We start from the raw sequence: 23846 nt of genomic DNA, 5'->3' as shown, positions 1-23846 counted from the left end.
GAGTAGAGAACTGCTGGAGAGATGCCTTCCGTGGGCATGAGAGGACAGAAATTAAGCATAATCAAACATAAACAGTATTTTTATGCTAAAAAACACAGAACACTGATGAAAGAAATCAAAGAAGATCTAAATAAATAGACAGACATACCATATTTATGGATTAGAAGAATAAAAATGGTTAAGATGTCAATTCTCCCCACATTGACAGATGAGTTTAATGCCATTCCTATCAAAATCCCAGCGAGACTTTTTCTGTATATAGACAAGGTTATTCTAAACTACATAATGATCAAGGGATCAATCCAAGAAGATATAACAATTATAAGTATTTATGCACCCAACACAGGAGCACCTCAATACATAAGGCAAATGCTAACAACCATAAAAGGGGAAATTGACATTAACACAATAATAGTGGGGGACTTTAACACCCCACTTACACCAATGGACAGATCATCCAAACAGAAAATAAATGAAGAAACACAAGATTTAAATGACACAATGGACCAGATATATTTAATTGATATTTATAGGACATTCCATCTGAAAGTAGCAGAATACACTTCCTTCTCAAGTCCACACAGAACACTCTCCAGGATAGATCACATCTTGGGTCACAAATCAAGCCTCGGAAAATTCAAGAAGACTGAAATCATATCAAGCATCTTTTCTGAGATTATAATCGCTATGAGATTAGAAATCAATTACAGGGGGAAAAAACTGTAAAAAACACAAATACATGGAGGCTAAACAGGGTGCTACTAAATAATCAAGAGATCACTGAAGAAATCAAAAAACACCCAGAAAAATGACAAAAATACAAAATGACCCACAACCTATGGGATGCAGCAGAAGCAGTTTTAAGAGGGAAGTTTATAGCAATTCGATCCCACCTCAAGAAACAAGAAAAATCTCAAATTAACAATCTAATCTTACACCTAAAGCAAACAGAGAAAGAAGAACAAAGAAAACCCAAAGTCAAGGTAGGAAAGAAATCATAAGGATCAGAGCAGAAGTAAATGAAATAGAAACAAAGAAAACAATAGCAAAGATCAATAAAAGTAAAAGTTAGTTCTTTGAGAAGATAAACAAAATCGATAAACCCTTAGCTAGAATTAACAAGAAAAAAAGGGAGAGGACGCAAATCAGTAAAATTAGAAATGAAAAAGGAGAGATCACAACTGACACCACAGAGATACAACGGATTATAAGAGACTACTACAAGCAACTATATGCCAATAAAATGGACAACCTCGAAGAAATGTGCAAATTCTTGGAAAGGTACAATTTCCCAAGAATTAGAATATATAAACAGACCTGTCACAAGGAATGAAATTGAAACTGTAATTAAAATTCTTCCAACAAACAAAAGTCCAGAACCAGATGGCTTCACAGGCAAATTCTATCAAACATTTAGAGAAGAGCTAACACTATCCTCCTCAAACTCTTCCAAAAAATTACAGAGGGAGAAACACTCCCGAATTCGTTCTTCGAGGCCACCATCACCCTGATACCAAAACCAGACAAAGATATCACAAAAAAAGAAAATTACAGGGGACGGGCGCGGGCTGGGAGCTGAGGCTCGGGCTTTGGAGTTTAGATCCCAGGGAGAGGACTGGAGTTGGCCGCATAAACACAGCCTTAAGGGGTTAGTGCACCACTGCTGGCTAGACGGGAGGGAGTCGGGAAACGTCTGGAGATGCCGAAGAGACAAGAGACTTTTTCTTGCCGCTTTGTTTCCTGGTGTGAGAGGAGAGGGGATTAAGAGCACTGCTTAAAGGAGCTCCAGAGACCGGCTCGAGCCGCGGCTATCAGTGCTGACCCTAGAGACGGGCATGAGACGCTAAGGCTGCTGCTGCCGCCACCAAGAAGCCTGTGTGCGAGCACAGGTCACTATCCCCACGTCCCCTCCCCGGAGCCTGTGCAGCCCGCCACTGCCAGGGTCCCGTGATCCAGGGAAAACTTCCCCGGGAGAATGCACGGCGCACCTCAGGCTGGTGCAATGTCACGCTGGCCTCTGCAGCCGCAGGCTCGCCCCGCACTCCGTGCCCCTCCCTCCCCCCCGGCCTGAGTGAGCCAGAGCCCCCGAATCAGCGGCTCCTTTAACCCTGTCCTGTCTGAGTGAAGAACAGACACCCTCAGGCGACCTACACGCAGAGGCGGGGCCAAATCTAAAGCTGAGCCCCGGGAGCTGTGGGAACAAAGAAGAGAAAGGGAAATCTCTCCCAGCAGCCTCAGGACCAGCGGATTAAAGCTCCACAATCAACTTGAGGTACCCTGCATCTGTGGAATACCTGAATGGACAACAAATCATCCCAAGTTAAGGAGGTGGACTTTGGTAGCAAGATAGATTATTTTTTCCCCTTTTCCTCTTTTTGTGAGTGTGTATGTGTATGCTTCTGTGTGAGATCTTGTCTGTATAGCTTTGCTTTCACCATTTGTCCTAGGGTTCTGTTCGTCCGTTTTTTTTTTGTTTTTTAACTTTTTAAAATTTTTTTCTTAATAATTATTTTTTATTTTAATAACTTTATTTTATTTTTATCCTTTTTCTTTCTTTCCTTTTTTCCTTCTTCCTTCCTTCCTTCCTTTCCTTCCCTCCCTCCCTACCTGCCTCCCCCCACCCCTCTCTCTCTTTCTTTCTTTATATTTTTTCTCCCTTTTATTCTGAGCCATGTGGAGGACAGTCTCCTGGTCTTCCAGCCAGGAGTCAGGGCTGTGCAACTAAGGTGAGAGCCAACTTCAGGACACTGGTCCACAAGAGACGCCCCAGCTCCACGTAATATCAAACGGCAAAAATCTCCCAGAGATCTCCATCTCAACACCAAGACCCAGCTTCACTCAACAACCAGCAAGCTACAGTGCTAGATATCTACCCTATACCAAACAACTAGCAAGAAAGGTACACAGCCCCATCCATTAGCAGAGAGGCTGCCTAAATGATAATAAGGCCACAGACACCCCAAAACACACCATCAGACGTACACCTGCCCACCAGAAAGACAAGATCCAGCCTCATTCACCAGAACACAGGCACTAGTCCCCACCAGGAAGCCTACACAACCCACTGAACCAACCTTAGCCACTGGGGACAGACACCAAAAACAACGGGAACTACGAACTGCAGCCTGCAAAAAGGAGACCCCAAACACAGTAAGATAAGCAAAATGAAAAGACAGAAAAACACACAGCAGATAAAGGAGCAAGTTAAAACCCACCAGACCTAACAAATGAAGAGGAAACAGACAGTCTACCTGAAAGAGAATTCAGAATAATGATAGTAAAGATGATCCAAAATCTTGGAAATAGAATAGAGAAAATGCAAGAAACATTTAACAAGGACCTAGAAGAACTAAAGAGGAAAGAAGCAATGATGAACAACACAATAAATGAAATTAAAAATACTCTAGAAGGGATCAATAGCAGAATAACTGAGGCAGAAGAACGGATAAGTGACCTGGAAGATAAAATAGTGGAAATAATTACTGAACAGCAGAATAAAGAAAAAAGAATGAAAAGAACTAAGGACAGTCTCAGAGACCTCTGGGACAACATTAAACGCACCAACATTCGAATTATAGGGGTCCCAGAAGAAGAAGAGAAAAAGAAAGGGACTGAGAAAATATTTGAAGAGATTATAGTTGAAAACTTCCCTAATATGAGAAAGGAAATAGTTAATAAAGTCCAGGAAGCATAAGAGTCCCATACAGGATAAATCCAAGGAGAAACATGCCAAGACACATATTAATCAAACTATCAAAAATTAAATACAAAGAAAACATATTAAAAGCAGCAAGGGAAAAACAACAAATAACACACAAGGGAATCCCCATAAGGTTAACAGCTGATCTTTCAGCAGAAACACTGCAAGCCAGAAGGCAGTGTCAGGACATATTTAAAGTGATGAAGGAGAAAAACCTACAACCAAGATTACTCTACCCAGCAGGGATCTCATTCAGATTTGATGGAGAAATTAAAACCTTTACAAACAAGGAAAAGCTGGGAGTTCAGCACCACCAAACCAGCTTTACAATAAATGCTAAAGGAACTTCTCTAGGCAAGAAACACAAGAGAAGGAAAAGACCTACAATAACAAACCCCAAACAATTAAGAAAATGGGAATAGGAACATACATATCGATAATTACCTTAAATGTAAATGGATTAAATGCTCCCCCCAAAAGACACAGACTGGCTGAATGTATACAAAAACAAGATCCATATGCTGTCTACAAGAGACCCACTTCAGACCTAGGGACACATACAGACTGAAAGTGAGGGGATGGAAAAAGATATTCCATGCAAATGAAAATCAAAAGAAAGCTGGAGTAGCAATTCTCATATCAGACAAAATAGACTTTAAAATAGAGACGATTACAAGAGACAAAGAAGGACACTACATAATGATCAAGAGATTGATCCAAGAAGAAGATATAACAATTGTAAATATTTATGCACCCAACATAAGAGAACCTCAATACATAAGGCAAATGCTAACAGCCATAAAAGGGGAACTCGACAGTAACACGATCATAGTAGGGGACTTTAACACCTCACTTTCACCAATGGACAAATCATCCAAAATGAAAATAAATAAGGAAACACAAGCTTTAAATAATACATTAAACAAGATAAACTTAATTGATATTTATAGGATATTCCATCCAAAAACAACAGAATACACATTTTTCTCAAGTGCTCATGGAACATTCTCCAGGATAGATCATATCTTGGGTCACAAATCTTGCCTCGGTAAATTTAAGAAAATTGAAATTGTATCAAGTATCTTTTCCGACCACAACACTATGAGACTAGATATCAATTACAGGAAAAGATCTGTAAAAAATGCAAACACATGGAGGCTAAACAATACACTACTTAATAATGAAGTGATCACTGAAGAAATCAAAGAGGAAATCAAAAAATACCTAGAAACAAATAACAAATGAGACACGACGACCCAAAACCTATAGGATGCAGCAAAAGCAGTTCTAAGAGGGAAGTTTATAGGAATACAATCCTACCTTAAGAAACAAGAAACATCTCAAATAAACAACCTAACCTTGCACCGAAAGCAATTAGAGAAAGAAGAACAAAAAAACCCCAAAGTTAGCAGAAGGAAACATATCATACAGATCAGAATAGAAATAAGTGAAAAAGAAATGAAGGAAACGATAGCAAAGATCAATAAAACTAAAAGCTGGTTCTTTGAGAAGATAAACAAAATTGATAAACCATTAGCCAGACTCACCAAGAAAAAAAGGGAGAAGACTCAAATCAATAGAATTAGAAATGAAAAAGGAGAAGTAACAACTGACACTGCAGAAATACAAAGGATCATGAGAGATTACTACAAGCAACCCTATGCCAATAAAATGGACAACCTGGAAGAAATCAACAAATTCTTAGAAATGCACAACCTGCCAAGATTGAACCAGGAAGAAATAGAAAATATGAAGAGCCCAATCACAAGCACTGAAAATGAAACTGTGATTAAAAATCTTCCAACAAACAAAAACCCAGGACCACATGGCTTCACAGGCGAATTCTATCAAACACTTAGAGAAGAGCTAACACCTATCCTTCTCAAACTCTTCCAAAATATAGCAGAGGGAGGAACACTCCCAAACTCATTCTACGAGGCCACCATCACCCTAATACCAAAACCAGAAAAAGAAGTCACAAAGAAAGAAAACTACAGGCCAATATCACTGATGAATATAGATGCAAAAATCCTCAACCAAATACTAGCAAACAGAATCCAACAGCACACTAAAAGGCTCATACACCATGATCAAGTGGGGTTTATTCCAGGAATGCAAGGATTCTTCAATATACGCAAATAAATCAAAGTGATACACTATGCTAACAAACTGAAGGAGAAAAACCATATGATCATCTCAATAGATGCAGAAAAAGCTTTCGACAAAATTCAACACCCATTATGATAAAAACCCTGCAGAAAGTAGGCATAGAGGGAACTTTCCGCAACATAATATAGGCCATATATGACAAACCCACAGCCAACATCGTCCTCAATGGTGAAAAACTGAAACCATTCCCACTAAGATCAGGAACAAGACAAGGTTCTCCACTCTCACCACTCTTATTCAACACAGTTTTGGAAGTTTTAGCCACAGCAATCAGAGAAGAAAAAGAAATAACAGGAATCCAAATCGGAAAAGAAGTAAAACTGTCACTGTGTGCAGATGACATGATACTATACATAGAGAATCCTAAAGATGCTACCAGAAAACTACTAGAGCTAATCCATGAATTTGGTAAAGTAGCAGGATACAAAATTAATGCATAGAAATCTCTGGCATTCTTACACACTAGTGATGAAAATTCTGAAAGACAAATTAAGAAAACACTCCCATTTACCATTGCAACAAAAAGAATAAAGTATCTAGGAATAAACCTACCTAAGGAGACAAGAGACCAGTATGCAGAAAATTATGACACTGATGAAAGAAATTAATGATGATACAAATAGATGGAGAGATATACCATGTTCTTGGATTGGAAGAATCAACATTGTGAAAATGACTCTACTATCCAAAGCAATCTACAGATTTAGTACAATCCCTATCAAACTACCACTGGCATTTTTCACAGAACAAGAACAAAAAATTTCACAATTTGTATGGAAACACAAAAGACCCCGAATAACCAAAGCAATTTTGAGAACGAAAAATGGAGCTGGAGGAATCAGGCTCCCTGACTTCAGACTCTACTACAAAGCTACAGTAATCAAGACAGGATGGTACTGGCACAAAAACAGATATATAGATCAATGGAACACGACAGAAAGCCCAGATATAAACCCATGCACGTATGGTCCCCTTATCTTTGATAAAGGAGGCAGGAATATACAGTGGAAAAAAGACAGCCTCTTCAATAAGTCGACAGGTACATGAACACTCCCTAACAACATACATAAAAATAAGCTCAAAATGGATTAAAGACCTAAATGTAAGGACAGACACTATCAAACTCTTAGAGGAAAACATAAGCAGAACACTCTATGATGTAAATCACAGCAAGATCCTTTTGGACCCACCTCCTAGAGAAATGGAAATAAAAACAAAAATAAACAAATGGGAACTAATGAAACTTCAAAGCTTTTTCACAGCAAAGGAAACCATAAACAAGACCAAAAGACAACTGTCAGAATGGGAGAAAATATTTGCAAATGAAGCAACTGACAAAGGATTAATTTCCAAAATTTACAAGCAGCTCATGCAGCTCAGTAACAAAAAAACAAACAACTCAATCCAAAAATGGGCAGAAGACCTAAATAGACATTTCTCCAAAGAAGATATACAGACTGCCAACAAACACATGAAAGAATGCTCAACATCATTAATTATTAGAGAAATGCAAATCAAAACTACAATGAGATATCATCTCACACCAGTCAGAATGGGCATCATCAAAAAATCTAGAAACAATAAACGCTGGAGAAGGTGTGGAGAAAAGGGAACACTCTTGCACTGTTGGTGGGAATGTGAATTGGTACAGCCACTATGGAGAACAGTATGGAGGTTCCTTAAAAAACTACAAATAGGACTACCATATGAACCAGCAATCCCAATACTGGGCATGCACCCTGAGAAAACCATAATTCAAAAAGAGTCATGTACCAAAATGTTCACTGCAGCTCTATTTACAATAGCCCGGAGATGGAAACAACCTAAGTGCCCATCATCAGATGAATGGATAAAGAAGATGTGGCACATATATACAATGGAATATTACTCAGCCATAAAAAGAAACGAAATTGAGCTATTTGTAATGAGGTGGATAGACCTAGAGTCTGTCATACAGAGTAAAGTAAGTCAGAAAGAGAAAGAAAAATACCATATGCTAACACATATATATGGAATTTAAGAAAAAAAAATCTCATGAAGAACCTAGGGGTAAGACAGGAATAAAGACACAGACCTACTAGAGAACGGACTTGAGGATATGGGGAGGGGGAAGGGTGAGCTGTGACAAAGCGAGAAAGAGGCATGGACATACATGCACTACCAAACGTAAGGTAGATAGCTAATGGGAAGCAGCCGCATAGCACAAGGAGATCGCTCTGTGCTTTGTGACCACCTGGAGGGGTGGGATAGGGAGGGTGGGAGGGAGGGAGATGCAAGAGGGAAGAGATATGGGAACATATGTATATGTATAACTGATTCACTTTGTTATAAAGCAGAAACTAACACACCATTGTGAAGCAATTATACCCCAATAAAGATGTTAAAAAAAAAAAAAGACCACGAGACAACCCTCAGAATGGGAGAAAATATTTGCAAATGAAGCAACTGACAAAGGATTAATCTCCAAAATTTACAAGCAGCTCATGCAGCTCAATAACAAAAAAACAAACAACCCAATCCAAAAATGGGCTGAAGACCTAAATAGACATTTCTCCAAAGAAGATATACAGATTGCCAACAAACACATGAAAGAATGCTCAACATCATTAATCATTAGAGAAATGCAAATCAAAACTACAATGAGATATCATCTCACACCGGTCAGAATGGCCATCATCAAAAAATCTAGAAACAATAAATGTTGGAGAGGGTGTGGAGAAAAGGGAACACTCTTGCACTGTTGGTGGGAATGTAAATTGATACAGCAACTATGAAGAACAGTATGGAGGTTCCTTAAAAAACTACAAATAGAACTACCATACAACCCAGCAATACCACTACTGGGCATATACCCTGAGAAAACCATAATTCAAAAAGAGTCATGTACCAAAATGTTCATTGCAGCTCTATTTACAATAGCCCGAAGATGGAAACAACCTAAGTGCCCATCATCGGATGAATGGATAAAGAAGATGTGGCACATATATACAATGGAATATTACTCAGCCAGAAAAAGAAAGGAAATTGAGTTATTTGTAGTGAGGTGGATGGACCTGGGGTCTGTCATACAGAGTGAAGTAAGTCAGAAAGAGAAAAACAAATACCGTATGCTAACACATACATATGGAATCTAAGAAAAAAAAAAAAAGGTCATGAAGAACCTAGGGTTAAGACAGGAATAAAGATACAGACCTAAAAAAAAAAAAAAAAAGATACAGACCTACTAGAGCATGGACTTGAGGATATGGGGAGGGGGAAGGGTAAGCTGTGACAAAGTGAAAGAGTGGCATGGACATATATACACTACCAAACATAAAATAGCTAGCTAGTGGGAAGTAGCCACATAGCACAGGGAGATCAGCTAGGTGGTTTGTGACCACCTAGAGGGGTGGGATAGGGAGGGTGGGAGGGAGGGAGATGCAAGAGGGAAGAGATATGGGAACATATGTATAACTGATTCACTTTGTTATAAAGCAGAAACTAACACACCATTGTAAAGCAATTATACTCCAAAAAAGATTTAAAAAAAAAAGAAAATTAAAGACTGATATCGATGATGAACATAGACCCAAAATTCCTCAACAAAATACAAGCAAACAGAATCCAACAACACATTGAAAAGATTATACACCATGATCAAGTGGGATTTGTCCCAGGAATGGATGGATTCTTCAGTATACACAAATCAATTAATGTGATACACCACATTAACAAATTGAAGAATAAAAACCATATGATCATCTCAATAGATGCAGAAAAAGCTTCTGACAAATTCAACACCCATTTATGATAAAAACTCTCCAGAAAGTGGGCATAGAGGGAACCTACCTCAACATAATAAAGGCCATACATGACAAACCCACAGCAAACATCATTCTCAATGGTGAAAAAACTGAAAGCATTTCCTCTAAGATCAGGAACAAGACAAGGATGTCCACTCTCGTCACTCTTATTCAACATAGTTTGGAAGTCCTAGCCATGGCAATCAGAGAAGAAAAAAATAAAAGGAATACAAATTGGAAAAGAAGAAGTAAATCTGTCACTGTTTGCAGATGAAATGATACTATACACACAATATCCTAAAGATGCCACCAGAAAACTACTAGAGCTAATCAATGAATCTGGTAAAGTTACAGGATACAAAATTAATGCACAGAAATCTCTTACATTCCTATACACTAACAACGAAAGATCAGAAAGAGAAATTAGGGAAACAATCACCTTTACCACTGCAACAAAAAGAGTAAAATACCTAGAATAAGCCTACGTAAGGAGGCAAAAGACCTGTACTCCGAAAACTATAAAACCCTGATGAAAGAAGTCAAAGATGACACAAAGAGATGGAAAGATATACCATGTTCTTGGAATGGAAGAATCAATACTGTGAAAATGACTATACTATCCTAAGCAATCTACAGAGTCAATGCAATCCCTATCAAATTGACAATTGCATTCTTCACAGAAGGAGAACAAAAAATTTTACAATTTGTATGGAAACACAAAGGACCCTGAATAGCCAAAGCAATCTTGAGAAAGGAAAATGGAGCTGGAGGAATCAGGCTCCCTGACTTCAAACTATACTACAAAGCTACAATAATCAAGACAGTATGGTACTGGCACAACAACAGCAATATAGATCAATGGTACAGGACAGAAAGCCCAGAGGTAAACCCATGTACATATGGTCACCTAATTTATGACAAAGGAGGCAAGAACATAAAATGGAGAAAAGACAGCCTCTTCAATAAGTGGTGCTGGGAACACTAGACAGCTACATGTAAAAGAATGAAATTAGAACACTCCCTAACACCATACACAAAAATAAACTCAAAATGGATTAAAGACCTAAATGTAAGAATGGATACTATAAAACTCTTAGAGGAAAACATAGGAAAAACACTCTTTGACATAGACCACAGCAAGATCTTTTTTGACCCACCTCCTACAGTAATGAAAATAAAAACAAAAATAAACAAATGAAACCCAATGAAACTTAAAAGCTTTTGCACAGCAAAGGAAACCATAAACAAGATGAAAAGACAACCCTCAGAATGGGAGAAAATATTTGCAAACGAAGCAACAGACAAAGGATTAATCTCCAAAATATACAAACAGCTCATGGAGCTCAATGTCAGAAAAAACAACCCAATCAAAAAATGGGCAGGGCTTCCCTGGTGGCACAGTGGTTAAGAATCTGCCTGCCAATGCAGGGGACACAGGTTCAAGCTCTGGTCTGGGAAGATCCCACATGCTGCAGAGCAACTAAGCCCATGCACCACAACTACTGAGCCTGCACTGTAGAGCCTGCAAGCCACAACTACTGAGCCTGTGTGCCACAACTAGTGAAGCCTGTGCTCCTAGAGCCCGAGCTCCACAAGAGAAGCCACCGCAATGAGAAGCCCGCACACTGCAACAAAGAGTAGCCCCCACTCACCATAACTAGAGAACGCCCGTGCACAGCAACAAAGACGCAATGCAGCCAAAAATAAATTAATAAAATAAATAAATTTATTTTAAAACAAAATGGGTGGAAGACCTAAACAGACATCTCTCCAAGGAGGACAGACAAATGGCCAAGGGGCATATAAATGGATGCTCAACATCACTAATTATTAGAGAAATGGAAATGAAAACTACCATGAGGTATCACCTCACACCAGTCAGAAGGGCCATTATCAAAAGATCTACAAACAATAAATGCTGGTGAGGATGTGAAGAAAAGAGAACCCTCCTGTATTGTTGATGGGAATGTAAATTGATACAGCCACTATGGAGAACAGTATGGAGGTTCCTTAAAAAACTAAAAAGAGAACTACCATATGACCCAGCAATCCCACTACTGGGCATATACCCTGAGAAAACCATAACTCAAAAGGACATATGTACCCCAATGTTCATTGCAGCACTATTTACAATAGCCAGGACATGAAAACAACCTAAATATCCAATGACAGATGAATGGATAAAGAAGATGTGGTACATATATACAATGGAATATTACTCAGCCATAAAAAGAAATGAAATTGGGTCATTTGTAGAGATGTGGATGGACCTAGAGTTTATCATACAGAGTGAAGTAAGCCAGAAAGAGAAAAATAAGTATCATATATTAACACATATATGTGGAGTCTAGAAAAATGGTACAGATGAACCTATTTGCAGGGCAGGAATAGAGACACAGAGGTAGAGAACGGACATGTGGACACGGGAAGGAAAGGGAGTGTGGGACGAATTGGGAGATTAGGACTGCATATATACACTACCATGTGTTAAATAGATAGCTAGTGGGAACATGCTATAAAGCACAGGAAGCTCACCTCGGTGCTCGCTGACGACCTAGATGGGTGGGGTGGGGGGTGGGAGGGAGGTCCAAGAGGGAGGGGATATAGGTATACATACAGCTGATTCACTTTATTGTACAGCAAAAACTAACACAACATTGTAAAGCAGTTATACTCCAATAAAAATATTATTTTAAATAAACACTAAAAATAAATAAAATTTATATGCGAAAGCAACTAAAACAGGCAAAATAATTTAAAAAAAAAAAGAATTGTAGGAAGGAGTCTACTCAATTTCAAGACCTATTATATAGCTCCAACAATCAAGATTGTGTCGTACTGGCTGAGAGATAGACACACAGATCAATGAAACAGAAGATAGAACCCAGAAATAAAAACATACAAATATGCTCACCTGATTTTGACAACATGTAAAAGCAATTCAATGGAGGAACGATAAGCTTTTCAACAAATAGTGCTGGAGTAGTTGGACATTTAAAGGGGGAGAAAAAATGAAGTTCAACCTAATTCTCACAACTTATACAAAAAGTAATTCAAAATTGATCCTGAACTTAAACTTAAATGTTACATGTAAAACCATAAACTGTTTAAAAAAGAAAAAGGCAAAAAAACTCTTGGATCTATAGCTAGGCAAAGAGATCTTAAACTTGACATAAAAAGCACAATCCATAAAAGAAAAAATTTATAAACTGAAATTCATCAAAATTTAAATTTATGCTCTGAGAAAGACCCTGTTATGAGGATGAACAGACAAGCTACAGACTGGGAGAAAATATTTGCAAACCACAACAAAAGACTAGTGTCTAGGGTATTAAAAACAAAAATGAAAACAGAAACTTCTCAAAACTCAACAGTAAAATTAACAATCCATTTTTTTAAAGTTGGCAAAAGATACTGTTATGGGCTGAATTGTGTCCCTCCAAATCCATCTGTTGAAGCCCTAACTTCTAGTACCTCAGAATGTGAACGTATTTGGAGCTAGGCCCTTTACAGAGGGAATCAAGTTAAAATGAAGTCATCAGGGTGGGCCCTAATCCAGTGTGACTGGTGTCCTTAGAGGAAGAGAAAATTTGGACACACAGACACTAGAGATGCATATACACAATGGAAAAACCATGTTGAGGACACAGCAAGAGGGCTGCCATCTGTTAAGCAGAGTAAGACCTCAGAAGAAACCAAACCTGCCATCACGTTGTTCTTGGATTCCTAGCCTCCAGAACTGTGAGAAAATAAATTTCCATTATTTAAGCCACTCCATATGTGGTCTTTTGTTATGGCAGCCCTGGCAAATTAATACAGACACAAAGAGACATTTAACCCAGGAGGATATATAGATGGCAAATAAACACATGAAAACAAAGTCAGCATCATTAGCCATTAGGGAAATGTAAATTAATAACACAATGACTTATCATCACATACCTATTAAAATGGGCTAAGGAGATGCAGAGAGATCAGATTACTCATATACAGCTGGTTGTAAAGTAAAATGTACAGCCACTCCAGAAAACAGCTTGATAGTTTCTTAAAAATATTAACACACAACTATCATATGACCCACTAACTGCACTCCTGGGCATTTATCCTACAGAAACGAAAACTTATGTTTACACAAAGACCTTTACACAAATATTTAAAGCAGCTTTATTTATAATAACCAAGAATCAGAAACAACACAGATGTCCATCAATGGGTAAATAGTTAAATAAACTGTGGTACATCCAACGTACTACCTAGTAATAATAAGGAATGAACTACTGATACATGCTAACACCTGGATGAATCTCCAAAGTATTATGCTGAATGAAAAAAAGCCAGTCCCACAGGGATACACTCAACATGATTCCAGTTAAATAACATTCTTAAAATTACAAAATTATAGAAATGGGAGAATAGATTGGTATGGGTATACAAAGGCAATATGAAAGATCTCTGTGGTGATAGAAATATTCTGTAACTTCACTGATTCAATATCAATCTCCTGGATGTGGTATTATAATTTTGCAAGGTGTTACCATTGGGAAAATATGGGTAAAGGGTACACAGGATCTCTCTGCATTTTTTCTTACAACTACATGAGAATCTACAATTATCTCCATATAAAAGATTTTAATTCAAAGAAAGTCATCAACTTAAACATTTAAAATATGTGCAACTTATAAACACAATATGTCTCAATAAAAAGTTATGTAGTAAAAAATACTTTTAAAAGACATAAATTTTTAAAAAACTGTCCAGACCAGTGTTATCCCATAACTTTCTGCAATTACTGATATATTCTATATTTCTGTGCTGTCTAAAACAGTAGTCACTAGCCACACATGGCTAATAAACACTTAAAATGTGACTAATATGACTGAAAACTCAATTTTTTTATTTTATTCATTTTAATCAATTTAAATTTAAATAGCCACATGTCATTGGTGGCTACCATATTGGACAAGGCAGGTCTAGACATTACAAAGAACGGGAAAGATCATCATACGCTAAGATGAAACTATGGCCAAAGTGTATTCAGAAAAAATGTAAATTGTATAACATTGTATGATACCATTTATGTGACAAAAACAAGGAAATAAATGTATATAAGCGTGTATATGAAATATACATTTATATATGCTTTTACCTTCTACTACATAGCCTTCTGTACTATTTAAATTTTTTTTGACAATAATTCCGTGCTGCTTTCTTTTAAAAGCCAAAAGCCCATGCTGGAATTTAAATTTCTGATACCTTGAAAATTCATATACTATCCAACAATACAAAATAAATCACATGTTAGGATATTTCAGAAAGTTTAAGTTTTTATTTGGTCTGCTAGATTCTAGTTTGTCAATTTTTTTCCCCAAGTGTGGCCTTTTTTTGGACTTAGTAACATACAATTACCCACAGGAAAAAGGAGACAAATAAGGAAAAAACAAGTATAAATAATGGGAACTTATGAAATCAAGTTAATTAACTTCTTACATAAACAGCTGTAAGATCTGGATATTTATATCAAGTGTTCTATCAGAAAGCAAAATTTCCTTAGAAAATAATGTCTACAATTTATTCATGATCATAGTTACAGAATTATGAATGAAGATTAATGAGTATTTATAATCACAGTGAAGGGAGATAAAATCTCCAAGGTAGAAACAGATTTAACAATCTGTTAAAATTCTCTCTCATAACCTTGAACAGCAGAAAGAAAGGAAAGATTATAAAACAGATGATGGCTAACTCTATGTGTCAAGTGCCGTTCTAAACTTTATGTAGAGGCAGGATTCCTCAGAATCAAAGATGCTGTTGATTGTAAGATGCACATAGTACTGTAGTATTTACTACTGAAAAAAATCCGTGCATAAGTGGATCCACACAGTTCAAACATGTGTTGTTCAAGGATCAACTGTACATGACATTATGGTAAAGGGAAAACTATGGAGACAGCAAAAAGATCAGTGGTTGCCAGAGTTAGCAGAGAGGGAGGGATGAGTAGGCGGAACACAAAGGATTTTTAGGGTAGTGAAACTATTCTGTATGATACTGTAATAGTGGATACATGTCATTTTATCTTTGTCAAAACCCATATTAAAACCCAAAAGTGAACCCTAAGGTAAAGTACAGACTTTGGGTGATAATGATGTGTCAACACAGGTTCATCAACTGTAACAAATGTGCCACCTCCGGGGCAAGTTGTTGACACAGGGTATATGGGAATTCTCTGTACTTTCTGCTCAATGTTGCTGTGAACCTCAAACTACTCTAAAAAATAGTCTATTAAAAATATTTTTTCCAATAAATGAGGACTTTTGCCATCACAGCTAACTATTCAATCAACTCTGTATCATCACTATCACAATACAAAATGGGCAACTGGATTCAAGCAGTTTGAACCTGGATTCTAATTCAATTCTGCCACTTACCAAGCAAGTTACTTACCCTCTCTATGCCTCAATCCTCTCATTTGTAAAAAAGGTATTAAGAAAGGTGTGAGAATTAAATGAATGAATATATAAGCAAAACTGTTTAGGACAGTGGCTAGTTCAGTTATAATTCGGTAACTGTTAGCAATTACCATTGTGATTATCCATCAGATTGAGAAGATAACGTGAAAAGCACACAATACAATGCCTCATACCTTAAACGTAAAATTAGCTACTTTCCTCCTCCTTGTGTTAAAAAAAAAAAAAGTAATAAAACTTTTTCCACACATCAAGTGCGTATCAGAGAGGGGAGGATGAAGTATGGTATTATCAGAATCACCTCTGAAAGTTTGTCAAAACATACATACCACAAACCCAAATACTAAATTAGAAACTGTGGGAGGTGTATATGGAAACACGTGTATTCTAACGAAGTTCTCCATAAGGTTCTAATACACACACACACACACACACACACACACACACACATACATTCTTACTTTACCCAACCCATCTACCATGCAAATCTAGTTCTGATGAAGTTATTGCACACCAGTGGTTAATGGGATTTAATGCACTGAAATATCATATATTTTAAAATAAATTTCTTGGAGTTCCTATGTATTATCTAGATCAGGGCTGGCAAATAGAGTCCACAGTTCAAATCTGGCCCAGCACCTGACTTTACATATAAAGTTTTATTGAAACACAGCACACCCATTCATTTCCATATTGTCTACAGCTGCTTTCATACAACCACCACAGAGCTGAGTAGTTGCTACAGAGACTACATGGCCCACAAACTGGAACATTCTTACTATCTGGCCTTTACAGAGGAAGTTTCCCAATCTTGGTCTAGATTATTCATGCAGCATGCTATTCAGTAGCTCAACTAGAACATTTACTGTTAACAATGAGTGCAGTGTAATTACAGCATCTCAAAGTACGTAAAAAACTAGAAGACTGGAACAAAGCAAACAAACAGTTCTTCACACTAAGAGTACAGAGGACAGAAACAGTTTCCTTGCTAGCATTCCTGCTTTAAGGAAACTGTTCCTCCTCCAACTCCAAGCAAGATGGCTTGGCAAAGTTCAGACCCTCTCCTGTGGTCATAGGAGTGGACACACTGCCTCTTTCCAATGTGGAATAAGGAAAGACAAGCAGTCCCTCTCTAATGGTCAGCTGAGATTTGAGATATCAACGCTGGCATCCACGTCACCACTACACAGAGGAAAGAAGCTACTCTGCATTAGGAGAAAATGAAGCTGAAGGGCAGAGATGAGGAGAGAGAGAAGATTGTCTTGGTGACATTCTCAGCTCAGGTTCCAATTATCCTTGAGTCCAACTGCACTCCTGCCATCCTGAGTTTGGGTTATGTGGACCAGTAAATTCCCTTTTTTGCCCAAGTAGATTTTTAAAAGGTTGGTGACATCTGCAATCCAAGGATTCTAACTAACACGACAAGCAACTTCCTCAGCTCACAAAAGGGTTTGTTCATTCATTCATTCGTTCATTTATTTTAATGATAATGGGAATAGTTTTGGTCACCAGTTTTGTTCATCCTTCATTAAATCCTTCATAAATTAACAGAAGTTCATAATACACATACACACACACACACATACATTTTAAAAAACTGAATGAGGGTACAGTAACATCTCAATCAGTAATTAACAGTATTTTTCACTTGATTTTTCCTAGTATAAAACAACTGATAAAAAACACAGGTTATCTGACATATATACAAAGAAACCCCTTCAGGTACATTTAGCCCTATCATTTCCATCTCCTCAACAATAATTATCAGTAATCAGAAAGATAAGCCTAGGACACTATAATATTCTGAGTTATCAAAGAAAGATTCTATCATATTTAGTATGTATTAACCCTAGAAAGTAGAGTAATTCATTTGGAAAATTTTCAACACCATTTGAGACAAAAATCAAAAATATTCTGTTAGCCGTCTATAATTCAGGAAATTAAGTTCTTCATAATATCTCATTTAAAGAAGGCTCAAGTTTCACTCTACTTTTAAATTAGCTGCCTGTAGCTCTATTTTAAGGAGAATTTAACAGAAGATATCATCCTACAAATGGATAATTATTGCACTGGGTGAGAATTTTACTTGCATTATTTTATAAATATAATACTGCCTTGAATCAACTTTGTAAATTCCAAAGCTTAAACTATTTGATATTTTATTCTTGAATTACCTATCTGTAATAGAATCTAATCATAAAATAATATTAGAAATAGATGATGCTTTGAAAGAGAATTTCACATAACCCTGATATTGAAATAACATCTTTCTGGATTATGTGGCTGTTAGGAGTTCTGTTAAAATCACACTACATCAAGACACTTTAAATGACTAACCAACCCTAACTACCCTAACACACCCTTAGGATACTCTCTAGAGGAAAGGAGGTCCACAATGCATTTTAAATTTTTAACAAAATACACACACACGTTCATCTATCCTGAGGGATCTGAAGGCCTCCAATTCACCTTTTGTTATTTTACAATGCCTTATTCTGTATTCCTCATTACTCTATGGCCTATCAAAGCATCAAGGCCATACTGAGATGCTCAACAAACACTCCTCATATCAAAGCACACATCTTTAAGAACATTAAATAGTGCAAAAAAGGCTTATAATAAAGAGTACTCTGCCTGTCCTCTCCTCAAACCCCAATTTTCGTTATCTTAGCTACCTAGACAGTTGCCTCAATATCTAATATATGTATACTACTATTGCTTGAGGTGTTAATAACTAATCATAACATTAATAGCTAACATGTATTGTGTTACTAAGTGCCAGACACAGAACTTTATATATATTCTCTCATTTCATCTTCACGACAGCTTCATGAGGTAGGAGCTATTATATTCCCGTTTTAGTCTGGAAAATTGGAACACAGCTCAATAACTTGCCCAGAGTCACAAAGCTAGTAAGTACAAAACTAGGATCTGAACTCAAGCAGCCAAACACCAGCATTCTCACTTTTAACCTGCATCCTCTTATATTTACCCACTCCACAGTCCCCTCTTAATAAATACTTTCGGGATAGGTCTCACAAATTAAATAAAAATAGGGATCGAAACAAAACAAAGATGTCAAAACAGTAAAGTGGCATTTCTCACAAATATAATTTTTTGGTTCTACACGTCAGTAATTTTCAACTTTGGCTTTGCCACAGTCCATGAGGTCACCGATTAGTTGCATTTTCATTTTTATATATTGACTCAGTAGTTACTATGCTTAGGGTATAGTATTTTTAAATCTAAATTACAAGTATATGGACTATAGCATTTTTGCTGAATAAAAAAGGCATCAGATCCTAAAGACTGACAGAAAGACATGTTTTGAAGGGAAAGAGTGTGCCAGCAATCTATCAGAAAAAGAAAAGTAATTTTCAAAGTAACTTTCCATCTGCTTTATGAAAACAAATGAGTTAATTTATATATCTGTACACATGTGTATCTCTATATAATCGGGCAAAAAAATTTAGTAATGGAAAAAGGCAAAATCACTTTCACTGAAGAAAAGTTTCAAAAAATAGATTCTGTAAAATCTGTAAAGACAGGAGATGTAGTAGTTCTTCAGTTTAATATTCTAAACAAAGAAAAAATGAGACATGAACATGGACAAATTTCATGTGAAGCAAAAAAGTTACCATTAAAAAAAAAATGAGACATTAGAGAAAAGGCAGTAGTTTGAAATTGAGAAAAAAAGGAAGCAAGCAAGAGATGAAAGCCCCAGGTAATCTAGGCAATCCAGTTCAAAGCTCTGAGTCAGACCTTGCTGAGACAGAGAGCCCTTATAATAATACTCTGGCTGAAGGGAGTATTGTGGCCTCATTCTATGAAAGAGCAGAGAAGGCTTACTGAGGACATACTAGTGAGTGAAACGGAAGGCTGGTGACAGCAAGCCAGCTGGACCTGTAGACCAACATATGGTCTTTATCTCTGCTGAAGTTTTACTTCTAACCATTCTAGATAACAGAAATCCAAACCTACTTACAGGCTACACTTCTCATTTCAGCACTTATTTGTATTCTGATATCTTTCCAACTGGATCATTAACTTCTGGAGAGCAGAAGCTATTCTATTTATTCTATTTTCATCCATATAACCTAGTACAGTGCTATGCATCTAGCAGATAGATGCTCAAGCCTATCAATCTTGAAAAATCACAACATACAACAGAGCATTAGAGTTTAAAGAAATCTGAAGAGAGCGTCCAGTCTAGCCTCTTTATCTTAAAAGCAAAGAAACTAAGTGTAGTTTAAATGTCCGCTAGCCTAAAATGGAAGAGCTGGGATTAGCACCCTAATCCCCTGATAATCAGTTTATCTTTTTCCAAATAGCCTCTAATTTCTTCCATTAAAATAAAACAATCTTATTTCATCAGAAAACAAAGTCAACAGCATCAGTACTCACTATATGTCAGAGCCCTTTACATTTGCTTGGCAGTCTACATGCCTAGGTCTGTGATGACTGCTTTACAAACATTATTCTAGTTAATACTCACGACGACTCTAAGAGGTAGGTACTATTATCCTAATTTCACAAAAGCGTAAAATGTAATTTGACCATGATGATAGTAAGTGGCAGAACCTAGATTCTCCATTTGTCACCAGAGTCTTGGCTCTTGACCAGTATCCTATACTGTTTCTCACTGTATTTACCACAAATATACTGAAGTCTCAAGATAAACAAATGTTTAAGTGACTGACTAAATGAATGGATTATTTAATTAATTGAAAAGTAAGGTTCTCTCATAGCAAATATCTCTAAAAAGAAGGGTTTGTTGTTAATCTAATTACATAATTCCCTAAGAAAGGTTTTAACAGTGAGCAGTCTGCATACTAACAGGAGATTTAAGGATAGCTAATTTCTTTATCCCACAAATAATTCATCTATTCAACAAATAGTGAGAAACTATTTTTGTGACACAATGTTAAATTTGAACATAAAAAGTAAAATAAACTTGTTCCTACAAGATCCTATTCCACTAAATTAAAACCCACACAAGTTTCTACACCAGTCATCAAAATCAAAATAAATATATAACACCGCCCTCCTTTTGGTGGAGAAAGGAGTAACATTAACTGAGCACCTACAATGTGCCAGTTCTTAAACCTCAACAAAGAGTCTCACCTAATCCCTTAAAGCCAAGTGAACTAGGCAGCATCTCCATTTTCTGATGAACAAATTGAGGCTTTAAGAGATTAAGAACCTGTCTCAGGTTACTTGGCTAATTACTACAAATCCAGAATTGGAACCCAAGTTTGACCAAAAGTCTATGTTCTCTCCAAAAACGAGTAAAAGGTACTATTATTTGCTCACCAACGCAAAAAAGGTTTGCTAGGTTTCTTTCCAAGGGAGTAGGAAGACACCACTTACTTTAACAACAAAAATGAATATATTACCTCACTTAATCCTTAGCTTATTAGTTATTATTATTTCATCCCATTATTATAAATCATGAAGCCAAAACTCAGGGAAGTAGCTTGCCCAAGAATGCACAGCAAGAAAGCAGCAGAACTATACCAGGTCTGTACCAGGTGTGAATGCAAAACTAACCACAGCAAAAATTCAGAAAGACCTTAGACCTGGTAGTTATGAGCTTAAGACTCAAAACACCTAAACTAAGTGGACCTTGTGTTTGTCAAGCAAAAAGGAATGGTAGATATCATCTACTTCAACTTCCACTTTCAATGATGAGGAAGTTGATTTTCTAGTAATAGTCTATGAAATGGCAACCTGAAGACTGGTCTCTAAATTCCAAGCCTACAGGCCATTACATTATACCAAGCAATTTCTGGATTTGTTGCCTGTTGAAATTATTCCTAAAGTACCAAACAATGAACTATTTCACAAAGCAAAGGTTTACGAAGAGAGAAGATTTATGTTACAGAATCAATATTTAAGTATTTAAAATACTTTCACAGGAGTAGATGAATAGAAATATTCCTTAGCAACATTTTCAATGCATCATCTGAAAACTTTGTCTATTTCTTGATATATTTTTAGGGCCTAAAGTGTGAACTAAAAGAGAGATGTCTCCGATGCCAATTCTGAGAATTTTTTTTTACCACTTTGGTCAAAAAAAAAAAAAGTTTAGTTTTACTGTAGAACTCTGTTGGTCAGAAATCCAAAGTAGCCTTTTCATTGAGAGTGGCCCAGGTATATTCCTAAGGAACTGTGCCACTGTTTTTGATAAGTCAAAGTGATGAATGAGAAGGTGATGAGTATTAACATATAACATGGGTAAGTGCTTGTATTTATATTATACTAAGTAATATAAGCATGCTATAATCCCAACTCCAGAAATAAACAGAATCATTCTAATGCAAGATAACCAGGTAGAGACTTCCATGTTTGTTCACCCTACAACACAAAGATTGTCTTCAACCCTTAAGCTCATAAAAACTACAGGAGTTCTTCAGCAAGCTTTGCTGCTGCCCTCCGCACATCACTGTGGATCATTAAAAACCGGAATGCATCAAGAATTGCTTCCAGGCCTGAACTAACACTAGCTCAGCTATAAACTAACAGAATGCTACTGATCTTGGAGAGGGGCACTGTTTACTTACAGGTGAAGATACTCATGTGATGGGAAACGTGTTGCACTGTCCTCCTCTGGCTCCCGCCCCCTCCCCCGAAAAAACACGGTACTTTGACAAGCTAATGTGAGCGTGGGTCTACTCCCAAAAGTTTTGACCTCTCTTTTTAATCGCTTAAGGACAAACGCTCAAAGAAGGACATCCGACACAAGGGGCCCCGAGGTGCTGCCTACTGCATCACGGGAAGGACATCACTTTGGCCAAAAAACTGTGTTCGTCCCCTACACTCCCCCACAGTGAGCCAAATGGGAGAAATAGATAACCGTCATTCACTCTTGCGAAGGAAATGAGAAGAAATCAAAACCAGACGCGCTTCCTTCTCGCCCCGAGAGGCTTGGAGCAGGACTAGAGCTTATCATGCGGTTCCAAACAAGCACCAGGCCCCCGCCGCCACTGCACCCGCGAGTTAGCGCGGCGACAGAGTAGAACCGTCAACATCTCCACCTCTGTCCTCCAGGCACAGCCAGGGACGGCGTCCCAGAGCCCGCCCCGGCCGGGCCCGCCCCGCTATCTCCTCCCCCGTTATCCGCTCGCAGCCGCGCTCGGGCCTGGAATTGCCTCCCCGCCCTCCCCAACTTCCGCGCGTTCCACTACCCCGAACACGCAGGCCACCGCCCCCTGCGAGTCCGGGGGAGAAAGGTTGGAGGATCGAAGGGCTAGGAATGGGCTCGGCGCCGTTTCTCACCTCTGGATGGAGAAGGGGCACGCAGCCCGCTTCGGTCTCGTACTCATCCGGGCCGTCCGCCATCTTGGTGTTAAATCCCTCCTCCCGCTGCATGCCGGGAGAAAGCGTTTCACCCTCGCAGGGTTCGGGCAAGGCGGAGGGCGAGCGCGAGGGCGAGCTCGAGCCCCGCCGGAGGCAACGCGGCCGCCTCCTCCTCCTGCTTCCCTTCCCCCCGTGACGCCCCCTCTGCCCCCTCCCCCCTCGGGGAGCACGGGTCCCTGCGCGCGTGCGCGCGTGCCGGCCCGGCCCGGCCCGAGCGGGAGCGCGCTCTGCTGCACTGCGCCGGGGCAGGCGGGCGGAAGGCTCTGGGCGTGGGCGCTGCCACTCGCAAGCGGGCCCGCGCCCCAGGCAGCTGTGCGCCTCTGGCTACCCCGGGGAGGCGGCTGCTGGGCAACCGGGTAGTTAACGTGAGAA

The 23846-nt window shown here is 38.2% G+C and overlaps 1 protein-coding gene across 2 annotated transcripts in view; it reads right to left on the bottom strand.

Annotated features, from left to right (window-relative positions):
• The window catches only part of ZDHHC17 (zinc finger DHHC-type palmitoyltransferase 17), a 136365-nt gene extending 112763 nt beyond the window's left edge, over positions 1 to 23602 (bottom strand). Inside the window, exon 1 of one of the 2 annotated variants that reach the window (XM_033431317.2) lies at positions 23394 to 23602. In XM_033431317.2, the coding sequence (XP_033287208.1) occupies positions 23394 to 23486 (93 nt within the window). In that variant the 5' untranslated portion in view covers positions 23487 to 23602. The remainder of the gene's footprint in view (positions 1 to 23393) is intronic. The other variant, XM_004271574.4, reaches the window with a different exon arrangement.
• Positions 23603 to 23846: the final 244 nt, after the last annotated feature.

This window comes from Orcinus orca, chromosome 11, assembly GCF_937001465.1.
Source record: "Orcinus orca chromosome 11, mOrcOrc1.1, whole genome shotgun sequence".
In the NCBI taxonomy this organism is placed as follows: domain Eukaryota; kingdom Metazoa; phylum Chordata; class Mammalia; order Artiodactyla; family Delphinidae; genus Orcinus; species Orcinus orca.
The sequence above is the reverse complement of the archived record's forward strand: the minus strand, read 5'-3'. Positions and strand labels throughout refer to the sequence as shown.